General features: G+C 46.0%; 1 protein-coding gene across 1 annotated transcript in view; it reads left to right on the top strand.

The window, feature by feature from the left end:
* Positions 1-14,623, top strand: part of GIPC2 (GIPC PDZ domain containing family member 2) — a 59,151-nt gene that overhangs the window by 26,787 nt on the left and 17,741 nt on the right. Inside the window, exon 3 of the mRNA XM_065409782.1 lies at positions 2,306-2,486. Coding sequence (XP_065265854.1) covers positions 2,306-2,486 — 181 coding nt within the window. The remainder of the gene's footprint in view (positions 1-2,305; positions 2,487-14,623) is intronic.

Consider the following 14,623-nt stretch of genomic DNA (forward strand, 5'->3'; position numbering starts at 1 on the left):
ATGGACAGTAAACCATTTGAAAATTAAGCATTGGATCTCAGTGGCAGTGTCTAGCATAGCCCTGCTTTCTTTTGACAGTCCACCAGAAAGTTGTTATAATTAGCCTGGAATACAAAAGTTAGTTTGAAGTACCACATACATGTTTCCAGTCAACACCACTTAATTTGGACCCTGATAATAAGAACACCTGCTTAAGTAAAGAAACTAAGTGGGGATTGAATTTAATGAGATTTCACTGCTGTTTGCTAGATACACCTTGCACTTTATAACAGGCATGTGTGTTGCAGCATTTTGGGCCCGATTCCTTATGTGTAAAACACACCATCCTCTATTCCCCCCAACCAAGTCTTCTATTTGGCTTTAATCTAGATTTAAAAATGATTTGTGCTATAAGAGTTAAACTCTGTAGGAAGTTTAAAATTGCCACATGTCTTACAGAACACCATATACTACCAGGCTTCCCACTGTCTTGCTCAGACACAGGCACACACAAACTGGAAGCAGGCTTTTGAGACAGTTATGCTCCTAGCAGTTGCTCCAGTTCAGATATTTTTGTGGGGGGGAAATTTCAGTCCCTGTCCTCCCTGGCAGGAACCCCATTCCTGTTTATCCCCCTTCCTTCCCACCCTAGCAGGGACCCTGAGTCCACCTCGGCTGAGGAGTCTCCCCTCTCCACCCACACAATGCATGAGTTGAGTTCTTGGCAGATCCTCCTGTACTGGGGCAGACTCCACATGCACCAGGTCTCAACACCCTTTGGCCCAGTCGCCCTTTTGTCTGGATGGAGGGGCAGCTGGGCCAAATTTGAGTCATGTTGCAACCCCGTGCGCCAGGTCACAATGCCACTTGTTGAAATTTGTCCCAACTGACACTCCATCTGTATGGTCAAGCGTCTGGGTCAAATTTCAGTGGCATTTCAAACACATAGCCCAACTGATTAGAATATCAGGGTTGGAAGGGACGTCAGGAGGTCATCTAGTCCAATCCCCAGACAGATTTTTGCCCCAGATCGCTAAATGGCCCCCTCAAGGATTGAGCTCACAACCGTAGGTTTAGCAGGCCAATGCTCGAACCACTGACCTCTGGACTGCTCCGACAGCAGCCACACTGATTTAGTATGGGACCACTGCTTATAAGTGGCTCCCGGTTCCATGAAAACCTTGGGGGAGGAAAATTGCCCCCCATTGGCACCACTGGCTGCTAGGGTAGGTGTTAAAATAGTAGACAATGATATTTTATTTCCTATGTCGTCTTGTAAGCTAGATGAATGGATTTATTGAAAATAAACTCAGTTCTCACTGAAATACACCTCTACCCCGATATTACGCTGTCCTCGGGAGCCAAAAAATCTTACTGCGTTATAGGTGAAACCGCGTTATATCGAACGTGCTTTGATCCGCCCAAGTGCGCAGCCCCGCCCGCCCCGGAGAGCTGCTTTACCGCGTTATATCCGAATTCATGTTATATTGTGTCGCGTTATATCAGGGTAGAGGTGTAGTATGTATTTCAGGAGAGGATTGGAATAAAATTCCTATCTCACCCGAACTACTCAGGATAATAAATTGTATTATTATGTTATAGTTTCTCCACCAAAATAAGGGAATGAAAGATGGGATTCATGCATAGAAAAACTAATACTACAACATATTTTTAATTCATATAAAAATTGAAATTTGAATTATAAGTCCTAAATTTATAAATTCTGCCCCCGAAATGCTCTGATAATGCAAATGCTAGATATCTTTACATGCTTTGGGATTTTGAATCTTCTATAATTCATTCACCATAAGATTAAAAAAAATACTAACTTCTGTTATAAAAGACATTTTATAAATTTTAGATTTGTTTTCCGTGAGATGTCCCATTAAGAACATTGATTTCATAACTTCATTGTTATCTCAGTGGAAATACTGTAACGTGTGTCTGAGGTGCACGGGAAGTGTGGGAACATACGGTGTTCTGAGATGTGTGGCAATTTTAAACATATTGTTTATAGTACAAAACCTTTTAATAATCCAACATCTACTTAAAGTTCAGCTTCATTTCTAAAGCAGATTTCAAAATGCATTTTGTGCCACATCTAAATGCGATTTTTATATTAAATGCATATTAAATATTTTTGAATGCTTGTCAAGGCATGGTACATGAGAACCTCTTGTTCTGAATTCACTGTTGGAATAATAGGTGCAAGTACGTTAATATCATTAGAGTTTCACTCATCTGTAGCGGCAGTGAATTAGGTGCCACCTGTTTATTTTTTCACAATTTTGTTTCTAACTAATATAAATGCTTTTTTATCTGACAGCGTATTAAAGAAGACAGCCTTGTCGACCAAATCAAAGCGATATGCGTGGGTGATCATATAGAATCTATAAATGGAAAAAATTTGGTGGGTTATCGTCATTATGAAGTTGCCAACCTTTTAAAAGGACTGGAGAAGGGTCAGACATTTAAACTAACATTGATCGAGCCTATGAAAGCATTTGGTGAGTGACATGCATACTGTCCACCCCTTGTAACTGGAAATTGAAATACCATGCCTGCATTGTTTTGTTTGTTTTTCAATCACAGTGAAATTTATCCTAGGTAACCTAGTTGCCTAGAGGAATTGAGGTGTTTTGTTTTTAAACTATAGGAAAACAAAGTTGAACTGGAAACCTTGAGAGTACTTTAAGATGTTAAGACGCTACCTATGGTCTTTTGCTCAAGTTTCACTATAACTGTAGTTCAGTTTCATTTGACTTGTGAGCTATATTCATTTTCAGTTTTTATTTTCTTGCAAATTTCCTTGGAATTTATCAGTGTTTATTACAATCAGTGCATAAAATTGACTTGACAGTTTTCTAGGTAAATATCAGGGTTACTACTGGGGGAAAGGAGAACAGAAAAATATGTAACAAATAAAGAAAAGTAAGAGTATTGAAAGTAAAGGCAGTTTAATGCTGTGGTTTATTTAATGAACTGTACCTTAACACATGCACACACGTATGCGTGTGCATATCTTCCTCTGCATTGCCTAACTTGAATTGACAGCCTCGTATTTACACTTATGCCAATTTATTATTAACATAAACACATCTACCTAATGTATTGCATTTTCTTAACATAACCAGTATTTTCACATATTTGGGTGGTCTAAAATTCAGGTGAAAATTGTTTTTGTAAAATAATAGTTTTTGTAAAATCCAGGATTTTTGGGGTAAAAATGAATAAAAAACTAAATCTTTTCTATGTTTCATGTACAGTAATGGGTTTGAACAAGACGCAGCTGTAGTCTAGTGCTCTGTGTACATGTAGCGAGTGACTTTCTCTTGTGCCCCAGAGTGACCCTAAACTTAATCAAGTCAATGTGTGGGTCTTTGAGGCTATTTTTATTAAATGTAGATTGCTTCCTTGATCTTTCTGAAAATGGAAGTCATAGAATCATAGGACTGGAAGGGACCTTGAGAGGTCATCTAGTCCAGTCCCCTGCACTCATGGCAGGAGTAAGTATTATCTAGACCAGGGGTCAGCAACCTTTCAGAAGTGGTGTGCCGAGTCTTCATTTATTCACTCCAATTTAAGGTTTCGCGTGCCAGTAATACATTTTAATGTTTTTTTAGAAGGTCTCTTTCTATAAGTTTATAATATATAACTAAACTATTGTTGTATGTAAAGTAAATAAGGTTTTTAAAATGTTTAAGAAACTTCATTTAAAATTAAATTAAAATGCAGAGCCCCCCGGACCAGTGGCCAGGACCCGGGCAGTGTGAGTGCCACTGAAAATCAGCTCGCGTGCTGCCTTCGGCACGCGTGCCATAGGTTGCCTACCCCTGATATACATATACATATATATCTAACCTGCTCTTAAAAATCTCCAATGATGGAGATTCCACAGCCTCCCTAGTAGGGTTGCCAACTTTCTAATCACACAAAACCAAATATCCCTGTCCCCAAGATCACGCCCCTGCTCACTCCATCCCCCCCTTCCCGTTGCTCACTCTCCCTCACCCTCACTCACTTTCACCAGGCAGGAGGTTGAGGTGCGGGGTGTGTGTGAAGACCCCAGCTTGGGCTGCGGGCTTTGTGGTGGGGCCAGGGATGAGGGGCTTGGGGTGCAGGAGAGGAATCAGGTTGGGGCAGAGGGTTGGTGTGCGGGGAGGGGGGGGGGGGGCGGAATATGGGCTGGGGGTACGGGCTCCAGAAATGAGAGGTTCAGGGTGCAGGAAAGGGCTCCGGGCTGGGGCAGGGGGTTGGGGTACTGAGGGGGTGAGGACTCCGGCTGAGGATGTAGGCTCTGGGGTGGGGCTGGGGATGAAGGGTTTGAGGTGCAGGAGGGGGCTCTGGCCTGGGGCCAAGGCTTTCAGAGTGCAGGACTCCGGCTGGGGGTGTGGGCTCTGGGGTGGGGCCTTGGATGAGGGGTTTGGAGTGCTGGGGGGGGCTCAGGGCTGGGGCAGGGTGTTGGGGTGTTGGAGAGGTGCAGGGTGCAGGATCTGGGAGGGAGTTTGAGTGTGGGAGGGGACTCTGGACTGGGGCAGGGGGTTGGGGTCTGGAAGGGGGTTTGGAGTGCGGGGTCCAATCACCACCCAGGTCCAATCACCACCAACCTTCTTGGTGAAAACTGAAACAAAGAAGTCATTAAACACCTCTGCCATTTCCACATATTCTGTTATTGTTTTTTCCCCTCATTGAGTAATGGGCCTACCCTGTCCTTGGTCTTCCTTTTGCTTTTAATGTATTTGTAGAATGTTTTCTTGTTATCCTTTATGTCTCTAGTTAGTTTGATCTCGTTTTGTGCCTTCGCCTTTCTAATTTTTCCCCTACGTACTTGTGGTGTTTATATTCATCCTTTGTAATTTGACCTAGTTTCCACTTTTGTAGGACTTTTTTTTTAATTTTTAGATCATTGAAGATCTCCTGGTTAAGCCGGGGTGGTCTCTTCCCATACTTCATCTCTTTCCTACGCAGTGGGATAGTTTGCTCTTTGCCCTTAATAATGTCTCTTTGAAAAACTGCCAACTGTCTTCAATTGTTTTTCCTCTTAGACTTGCTTCCCAGGGGATCTTACCTACCAACTCCGTGAGTGTGCTAAAGTCTACCTTCTTGAAATTCATTCTTTATTTTGCTGTTCTCCCTCCTACCATTCCTTAGAATCATGAACTCTACCATTTCATGATCAGTTTCACTCAAGCTGCCTTCCACTTTCAGATTCTTAACCAGTTCCTCCCTATTGTCAGAATCAAATCTAGAACAGCATCTCCCCTAGTAGCTTTCTCCACCTTCTGAAATAAAAAATTGTCTCCAATAAATTCCAAGAACTTGTTGGATAATCTGTGCCCTGCTGTGTTGTTTTCCCAACAGATGTCTGAATAGTTGAAGTCCCCCAACACCACCAAGTCCTGTGCTTTGGATGATTTTGTTAGTTGTTTTAAAAAAAGCCTCATCCACTTCTTCTTCCTGGTTTGGTGGTCTGTAATAGACCCCTACCATGACATCACCCTTGTTTTTTACTCCTTTTATCCTTACGCAGAGACTTTCAACAAGTCTGTCTCCTATTTCCATCTCAACCTCAGTCCAAGTATATACTTTTTTTTTTTTAATAATATATAAGGCAACACCTCCTCCATTTTTTCCCCGTGTGTCCTTCCTGAGCAAGCTGTACCCTTCTATACCATAATGAATGAATGCTTCTTGCATTCAGCTCCTCTGAGCATTGTACCTGGAAGGGTGAGTGCTTTCTGAAGTTGGTCAGCAGTGCATACCACTGTAGGCTGGATCACGTCGGTCTCATGAGGTGCTTGCCCCCAAACTCATCATCCTGCGCCTCCGCCCACACACACTTACATGCAGAATGGGTAGCAGGGTTGTTTTACAGAACACACTGATGGTATCTACACAGAGACTTTGTGACTCTTGCACTGGGTCAGGACTCCCCCCCCCTCCTCCCCCCATTACCCTTCCAGGTCCTTGGCAATGCAATATGGTTGAGCTGTGCTGTCATGGTTTCCATACTGACAACCGCCTTTGAGCCTATTTAAAAGGGGTAGGGTTCTGCAATGTATATATTTTCTACAGAAAAGATAGAGGCAGAGACTGAGATTCTGTAGTGTACCTGTTTACCTTGCTCTGCCTGTGCCCTGCTACCTCTCTGTGTGCATCCTTCACCCCATGGCAAGCATCTGTGGGATGTGAGGAAAGCATGTGACAATGCATCAGAGGCTATTAACCCAAGTGGCTCTTTATGAGATAATTATTTATATCACTAATCATCTGTGTATTTTTTTTAACAAGCCATTGAAAATTAAACAGTATACATGTAACTGAACATTTCAAAAGAGAAAAAAATATTTTCTAGTTTTATTTCCATCATTTTATTCAAGATTTTCCCATAACCTTTTCTATACAAAATTTTTCCATAATCGTAAATCATTCAAAATAAAATGTTGACAAATCATTGATAACCATTGGCATATGCAAACTCTGGGTTCTCCACCACTACCTCCGATTTCAGCAGCAAGTTGAAATATTTGTTTTCCAAGTCATTTGTAATCTGTGACCAATCTAGGAAGACTGTAATGCACCAGTGTGGACACTTGGTGTCAGAATAACTGCAGTAATTAGACAGAATGAAAGAAATTGGAAGTGTGTTTTTTTATGCTTGGTGCTACAGCATGGTAAGAGAGGTGTGGGTGTTACCTGTTGCCTCTAAAAATAGGTGTGTATATATATTTAACAAATATATATTTGTTTATATTGCACATATGTACTTAATAGTGATGCTAAGAATATAGAACGTTGCAAACGGCAACATGGAAACAATTGATTTTGATATCATTTGATATTCAAAATAATTAGTGCAATAGGGATGAGAAAAATCTTCTAGGATACTTCTTCATGCTCTAGACATGGGGATACTAGCAGATGTTGTTACTTGGAGAGGGCACACTTTCCCCTCCTCCTCTCAATACGTAAAAAAGTTGTGTGTCCTATATAGATAACGTGTTTCTTTGAATGATTGTATTAGGAAATTGGTTTATGGATGATTTTGAGGAGATATAAACCACAAATGGAATTATATTCACCACAGCCCATTTGTTACTGTTTTAAAAGAAAAAACAAAAAACATATAGGTCCATATGTAGAAGAAATTGTGTCAACATAGCCTGAGTTCTTACCACGTGGGGTTAGCCTGGAACTTTAGGCATATCCCTGAGCAAGGAGCAGTGTTTAAGCTGCATCACTCCAAGAATAGCTGCAGAAGGCATGGTGACTGGGAGTCATACCTCTGTGTCTTGCCTGCTTACTCCTTACTCCCCGGGGATGAGGGAAGAATAATAATTTACCAGCTGCACCTCCTCTTCCCCTGCAAACACACACACCCTGGCTCAGTTATTCTGGCTAGTGAGTAGGGATATGATGCACCCAAAAGGTTTACTCATTTTCCCACCACTGTGCCCCCATTCCCCATCCAGGAGTGCTGCTCAGGAGAAGCAGTAAGCTAGGCAAACGGGTAGCCTGAGTAAGAAAGGGGTTCTTGCTCTCCCTTGGGTAGGCATGTGATCTGAGTGACAAGCTAGCCTCTATGAAATGTTTTGGCATCAACAGAAGCTAATTGGAGTAAGTACAGCAAAATTTTTAAAATTTGAATAGTGATAGAATTAATAAAAAGGTCCTGTTCTGGCCAGTATAACTTAACAGGCAGTTTGGCCAAAATGTTGGGTGCCTGTCGCAAATCTACAATAGCATATATGTCAAATCATGAGTAAAGATACTACTGGTGGTAGAGCTAATGTAAGTGTATCCTTCATCAGGAATGAGAATTTGAAATGTTTCTTGTTAAAGAGAATTTAAGTTCCCCCTTGTTACTGCACCCTGAGTACAAAAACTATACAGAGGGTTAAACAAATGTGAGTAATAGAGACTGTACAGCATCAGTTTATTAAAATGAGCTAAAGTAAAATTAGTGTTTTGAAAAGTGAATTTTAAATTTGAAAAGTAGAAATTCTCCTCACATAATCTGACTCTATAGACTAATAAAGCAACCAGCTGGAACCCATCTGAATAAAATGAATGTAAAATACTAAAGATTCATCTTTTTAAAAGCAAGATTATTAAGAAAATGTCATGGACAGGGAATTCTTTTGAGGGGTAATTCTGGAAGGATAATGATCAATTTTAAAGGCTTTAGACTACTAAATTCCTGGGTACTATGACTCTACTTTTGCATTTGGAATTATATTTTAATTATATTACAGAATTGGGGGGGGGGGGGGAAGGGGGTTGTAAGAAGTTGTATTTTTCCACTCTAATTCCTCATATAATACAGTACATGAGTAATAGTGCTAAAGTGAATAATGCATCTCTTTAGGAACACTGGTCACTAATTTTATGAAGCAGTTTTCAAGAGAATATGCAAATAGGCTGTTTTTCTTAAAATTGATAACCAAGTTGTTGTTGTTTCCCTATGCATGGGCATATAATAGCATGGATGAAAAGTCAGGCATAAAGTGACAGTGTAAAGCTCCCCATGGAAAGAATTAAAGTAATGCAGCTTATTAAAGTAATACAAGACTTTTTAAAACAAATTCTGTTAAGGGTAAAATACATTTTGGATTACTTTCTAGAGAGAGACCAATGCTTTTTTTACTATATCTTATTATATTTTATTAGCTCAGTCATATGCTGAAATAAATTATCTTGAAACAGAGAGACAGATTTTTAATAACTGAAGAAAGGATTTCTTAGTAATAAGTGTGTGACCGGGGTCCTAGTGGGGGCCAGCGATGGTCACTCAACTAGGGTGAACTGCAAAGAATGGGGCAGACAATCCCCATAAAGCTGGTGGATATTCCAGTATCTAGATTTACCCAGCCAGCATACAACAGCTTCTTTATTACCTTACTGGTTACTCAGAAGTCCAAACAACACAGTTCCCTTAAAGTTATCCAGCCTCACGCCTCCATCCAGGTACCCACATCAAATATGATGAAAACTTTTGTAAACCTTATTTCATCATATAAAAGAAAGGTTCTACCAATCCCAAAGGATCGGACACATTACCTCCCAGGTTAACGAATGTTTCAGATCTTACCCAAATACATGCTACAGCCAATTCTTATTAACTAAAATCTAAACAGTTATAAAAAGAAAGAAAGGTGAGAGTTAAAATTGGTTAAAGGAATCAATTACATACAGTAATGGCAAAGTTCTTGGCTCAAGCCAGCAGTTTATTCCATCACTGCTGTAAGCCTAAGTCAAGTCTCTGGAGTACATCCACAGCTTGGATGGGTCATTCAGTCCATTGTTCAGAGCTTCAGTTTGTAGCAAAGTTCCTCCAGAGGTAAGAAGCAGGATTGAAGACCAAATGGAGAAGATGCAGCTGCTTTTTATAGTCTTTTGCCATGCAGCCTGTGCTTCCTTTGTTTCAAACACAAGCTGCCCAGCACATGGGTTGGAAGCCTTAGAGTTCTGTCCATGGGCATGTCCCTGCATGCCTTGCTGAGTCATAAGATGTATCTGCCTTCTCTCAATGGGTCAGTTGTATAGCTGATGGTCCTTAATGGGACATCAAGCAGGCTAGGCAGTGCTAATGCCAAACTGTCTGGGGGTGTAACCCAGAAGCATAGCACAAGTTTGAAATACAGACATACATACATATCTATAACTCATAATACAAAGGTGATACAAACATTTAAACAAGATTATCACATCTGGCAAATTATAACTTTTTGCAGATATCTTACATGGCATATCTGGCTGATTACTTTGTGGGTGTTACCCCAGGAACAAACATTTGAAATCCAGGCATAGAGCCAATACTTACAACTGTAAATACAAAAATGATACATGCATACAGATAGCATAATCATAACGAGCAAATCATAACCTTTTCATAGACATCTTACTCTACAACCTTTGTACAATATTTGCTGCAAATATATAACAGTGGTTGCAATAATTATCGATATGGTCATATTTTAATCAGGTAATGTCACAAAGTGTTATCTGGAAATTGTGTAGTCTGATACATCAACATTTATTCAGAATGTTTGTAAAATTATTTCTACAGTAATTAAAAAAATTAAAATTCACTGTTTGTTCTGGATAGTTCAATTTCATTTGAAACAGTCATTTAATATTTTACAATGTGTAATATAAAGTTAGTGAATGGATTTGTTGTTCATGAAAGGTTCAGTGTGACAATTCTATATGCAGTTCAGACCTGTAAAACCCCTGCTATTCATTTCTGAGACTTTCTTAAATAGATTATGAGTTGTGGAAAAGTTTGTAGTATGCATAGATGAGGACTAAGGGTCAGAGTACCATTTTTACTTGTGACCTGAATGCTGTACTTAGGTTTCCAGAAGCTAAAGGCTAGTGTAAGCCTACACTGCCACCTACTCTCAATATACAGTATTTATTTTGAGATTAGATAGCTACTGTATCGTCTTCTAACTTGGATTTCTAGCTAGTCCATAAACAGTGGTTTTTCTGTTTTATTTTGTCATAAATATAGTATATGTGCAGCATTGAACTAAGTACTGTACCTGTAACGAACTAATTTAACACATACAGAACTAATGCTGTGTATATATACACTGTATCATATTTTATATGTGTGTGTGTGTGTGTATATGTCTGTGTGTATGTATAGATATTTCCAAACAAAGAACCTTCATTAATTCTGAGTTAAGATTTGTCAAGTACATTTTCTTATAATGTAAACATTAAAAAGCAAAGCTAAGGTAACACCTGAAACAGTATCAGTCTGTAAAGCATTAGTCTGCTACAATCATGGCACAGCTGCTCCAGTCTTGCAGCTGATAGCACATGGACAGACTGCAAGTGACTCTTAATTAACAGCTTAAAACAGACTCCACATGAATCAGGAATAAAACAGAAGAAGAACAAGACAGTGATAATGGGCCACAGTTTGGCAGTTCTGAATTTTAAGCTTTTGGGATACTTTTTCAGCATATTCCCCTAGCTTCCACCAAACAAAGGAAAGAACTGGTGGAGAGAGTATTTCCAGATTAAGAAGATAGGGAGTCCATTTTTGTACAATCAGTTCTGCAACACCCACATCAGTCAACAGATTAAGGCCAGTTCAGCTGCTTATGGGTTGACAGATCAGAACAATGCTGCCAACCTTACAGATAAAATTCTATCCTAAGTGGCACTGCCCCTGTGAGGCTGAGACATGCCACGTCTAACAGGTCTCAGGCTTTCTTCTATAACTACCAGAATGCAGTTCAAGTCTTACCCAAAATTAAACCAGGAGGCCCAGGGATAGATGAGCACTAGGTATGAAATCCTGGACCCATTGAAGTAAATGGCAAAACTCCTGTTGATTTCAGTGGGACCAGAATTTCACCCTAAGAATCTCATCCTACATGGTTGAAACTGATCCAGGTGCTTGGCACAGAAGAACCAGACAGAATCTTCATCTAGTTCCAGACCTAGTTAAATTGACACTATGACCCAAGTAGCAATGGTGCTCACAGCACAGCCTTAGTGAAAGGATGTTGTTATAAGCTCAGTGCAGCCTTATGAAGGGTTGAGTTAAAACATCACTGAGATTGATAGTAATGAACTCACCCTTCAGTTAACATAACCGTAAGGATATGACCCCACCTAAGACAAAAGGAGCATGTGAACCCATCCAGGGTTTTTTTGCTAAATATTGTTTTGGGTAGATGTGTGGGGGTGAGGGAAGGCAGAGCACAGGGAAACTGACCAGAATAGAGAAGGAGTTAGAGGCAAAACATCAAGAAAGCCAAGCAGTACCTGGGGAGCACAATGTGACCCTGTAAAAAGTTAGAGAGAGCGCTTTGGGGTCTGTTCATTGAAGAGGCTTGGAGCTGTAAGCTAAGGTCTGATCTACACTTAAAATGTAGTCTGATACAGCTGTGGCACTTGGGATATGAAAAATCCACACCTTTGTGTGCGGTAGCTATGCCAACCTAACCCCCAGCAAAGACTTAAGGAGCTGAACATTCAGCTCTGGAAGGAAATAAAGAGTCACCGATCACAGTGGAAGACAACCCCCTGGATGATGAATTGCGCCAGCCAGAGGACTTGAGTAAGACCAGTCATTTACAATCATTTTCTGCTCCATTTGTAACCTACAGAGGCTCAGATGGGAGAGGTCTGGCTGTCCCAGCTCAAAAATTATGCAAAAGCCCACTATCTTTGAGGGACAAACTCCGTGGTAGGCTTATCTGAATTCAGCATTATAGCTCAAATGAATGGCTGGGAAGAGGGACAGAAAAGGGTGTTTCTAGCAGCCAACTGGGGTGGCCCAGCTCTGACGGTGCTACAGAACCTACCCCCAAAAAAGAGAGAGCGTTATCCAGGCCTGGTACACAGGGCCGGCTCTGGCTTTTTTGCCGCCCCAGGCAAAAAAGCCTCCGGCCGCCCCCCCCCCCCACGGGGGGGGGGCGGCGAGCCCCGGCGGGGGCTCCGCTCTCCCGCCGGGGGGAGGGCGGCTGGAGCCCCGGGGCTTGGGTGGCGAGCCCCGGCGGGGGCTCCGCTCTCTCCCCGGCGGCCAGGGGCAGGGCGCGGGGGGGGGGGGAGGGCGGCGAGCCCCGGCGGGGGCTCCGCTCTCCCCCCGGCGGCCGGGGGCAGGGCGCCGGGGGGAGGGCGCCGGAGGGGAGGGCGGCCGGAGCCCTGGGAGGAGGGCGGCGAGCCCCGGCGGGGGCTCGGCTCTCCCCCGGCGGCCAGAGCGCCGGGGGCAGGGCGGCGAGCCCCGGCGGGGGCAGGGCGGCGAGCCCCGGCGGGGGCTCGGCTCTCCCCCCGGCGGCCAGAGCGGCGAGAGGGCGGCGAGCCCCGGCTGGGGCTCGGCTCTCCCCCCGGCGGCCAGAGCGGCGAGAGGGCGGCGAGCCCCGGCTGGGGCTCGGCTCTCCCCCCGGCGGCCAGAGCACAGGGCGGCGAGCCCCGGCGGGGGCAGGGCGGCGAGCCCCGGCGGGGGCTCGGCTCTCCCCCCGGCGGCCAGAGCGGCGAGAGGGCGGCGAGCCCCGGCGGGGGCTCGGCTCTCCCCCCGGCGGCCAGAGCGGCGAGAGGGCGGCGAGCCCCGGCTGGGGCTCGGCTCTCCCCCCGGCGGCCAGAGCGCAGGGCGGCGAGCCCCGGCGGGGGCAGGGTGGCGAGCCCCGGCGGGGGCTCGGCTCTCCCCCCGGCGGCCAGAGCGGCGAGAGGGCGGCGAGCCCCGGCGGGGGCTCGGCTCTCCCCCCGGCGGCCAGAGCGGCGAGAGGGCGGCGAGCCCCGGCTGGGGCTCGGCTCTCCCCCCGGCGGCCAGAGCGCAGGGCGGCGAGCCCCGGCGGGGGCAGGGCGGCGAGCCCCGGCGGGGGCTCGGCTCTCCCCCCGGCGGCCAGAGCGGCGAGAGGGCGGCGAGCCCCGGCGGGGGCTCGGCTCTCCCCCCGGCGGCCAGAGCGGCGAGAGGGCGGCGAGCCCCGGCTGGGGCTCGGCTCTCCCCCCGGCGGCCAGAGCGCAGGGCGGCGAGCCCCGGCGGGGGCTGGGTGGCGAGCCCCGGCGGGGGCTCGGCTCTCCCCCCGGCGGCCAGAGCGGCGAGAGGGCGGCGAGCCCCGGCGGGGGCTCGGCTCTCCCCCCGGCGGCCAGAGCGGCGAGAGGGCGGCGAGCCCCGGCGGGGGCTCGGTTCTCCCCCCGGCGGCCAGAGCGGCGAGAGGGCGGCGAGCCCCGGCTGGGGCTCGGCTCTCCCCCCGGCGGCCAGAGCGCAGGGCGGCGAGCCCCGGCGGGGGCAGGGTGGCGAGCCCCGGCGGGGGCTCGGCTCTCCCCCCGGCGGCCAGAGCGGCGAGAGGGCGGTGAGCCCCGGCTGGGGCTCGGCTCTCCCCCCCAGCGGCCCGAGCGCCGCGCCGCCCCCCTCCAGGTGCCGCCCCAAGCACCAGCTTGGTTGCCTGGTGCCTGGAGCCGGCCCTGCTGGTACAAACCCTCGACATGCGGTTTGGAGCTAGCCATCAACTGAAGCTGGTGCAAGCATAGCCAAGAGGGAGAAGGAAAGAAGAAACGCCATCTGAACTGGCAATATGACTTGTGTTCCTGGCGTACCCAGGTACCACCAAGGCCTTCCAGGATAGATTTGGCAATAGACCAGTTTATAGATCAGGGTTCGGCAACCTTTTGCACACAGCCTGTCAGGGAAATCTGCTGGCGGCCGGGACAGTTTGTTTACCTGCAGCGTCCGCAGGTTCGGCCAATCGCAGCTCCCACTGGTTGCGGTTTGCCGTTCCAGACCAATGGGGGTTGTGGGAAGCGGCCTGGGCTGAGGGATGTGCTGGTCGCTGCTTCCCGCCGCCTCCATTGGCCTGGAACAGCGAACCGCAGCCAGTGGGAGCTGCGATTGGCCGAACCTGCGGACGCTGCAGGTAAACAAACTGTCCCAGCCCGCCAGCAGATTTCTCTGATGGGCCGCACGCCAAAGGTTGCCGATCCCTGTTATAGATGGTCAGCTGGACTTGCACTTGCAGATCAAGATCAGTGAAAGGAGGCCAAAGACACTCCAAGAGGCTGTGGAGTTTGCCACAGAACTTGCCTCTTTTCTTGCAATTATGCACCCAAAGAGGAAGCAGCTGCTAGTGAGGAAGATGGAAGCTGGTCACCATGAGTAGGGCCCTACCAAATTCACGGTCCA

The sequence above is a fragment of the Emys orbicularis genome, chromosome 8 (genome assembly GCF_028017835.1).
Source record: "Emys orbicularis isolate rEmyOrb1 chromosome 8, rEmyOrb1.hap1, whole genome shotgun sequence".
NCBI classification, from domain to species: Eukaryota; Metazoa; Chordata; order Testudines; family Emydidae; genus Emys; species Emys orbicularis.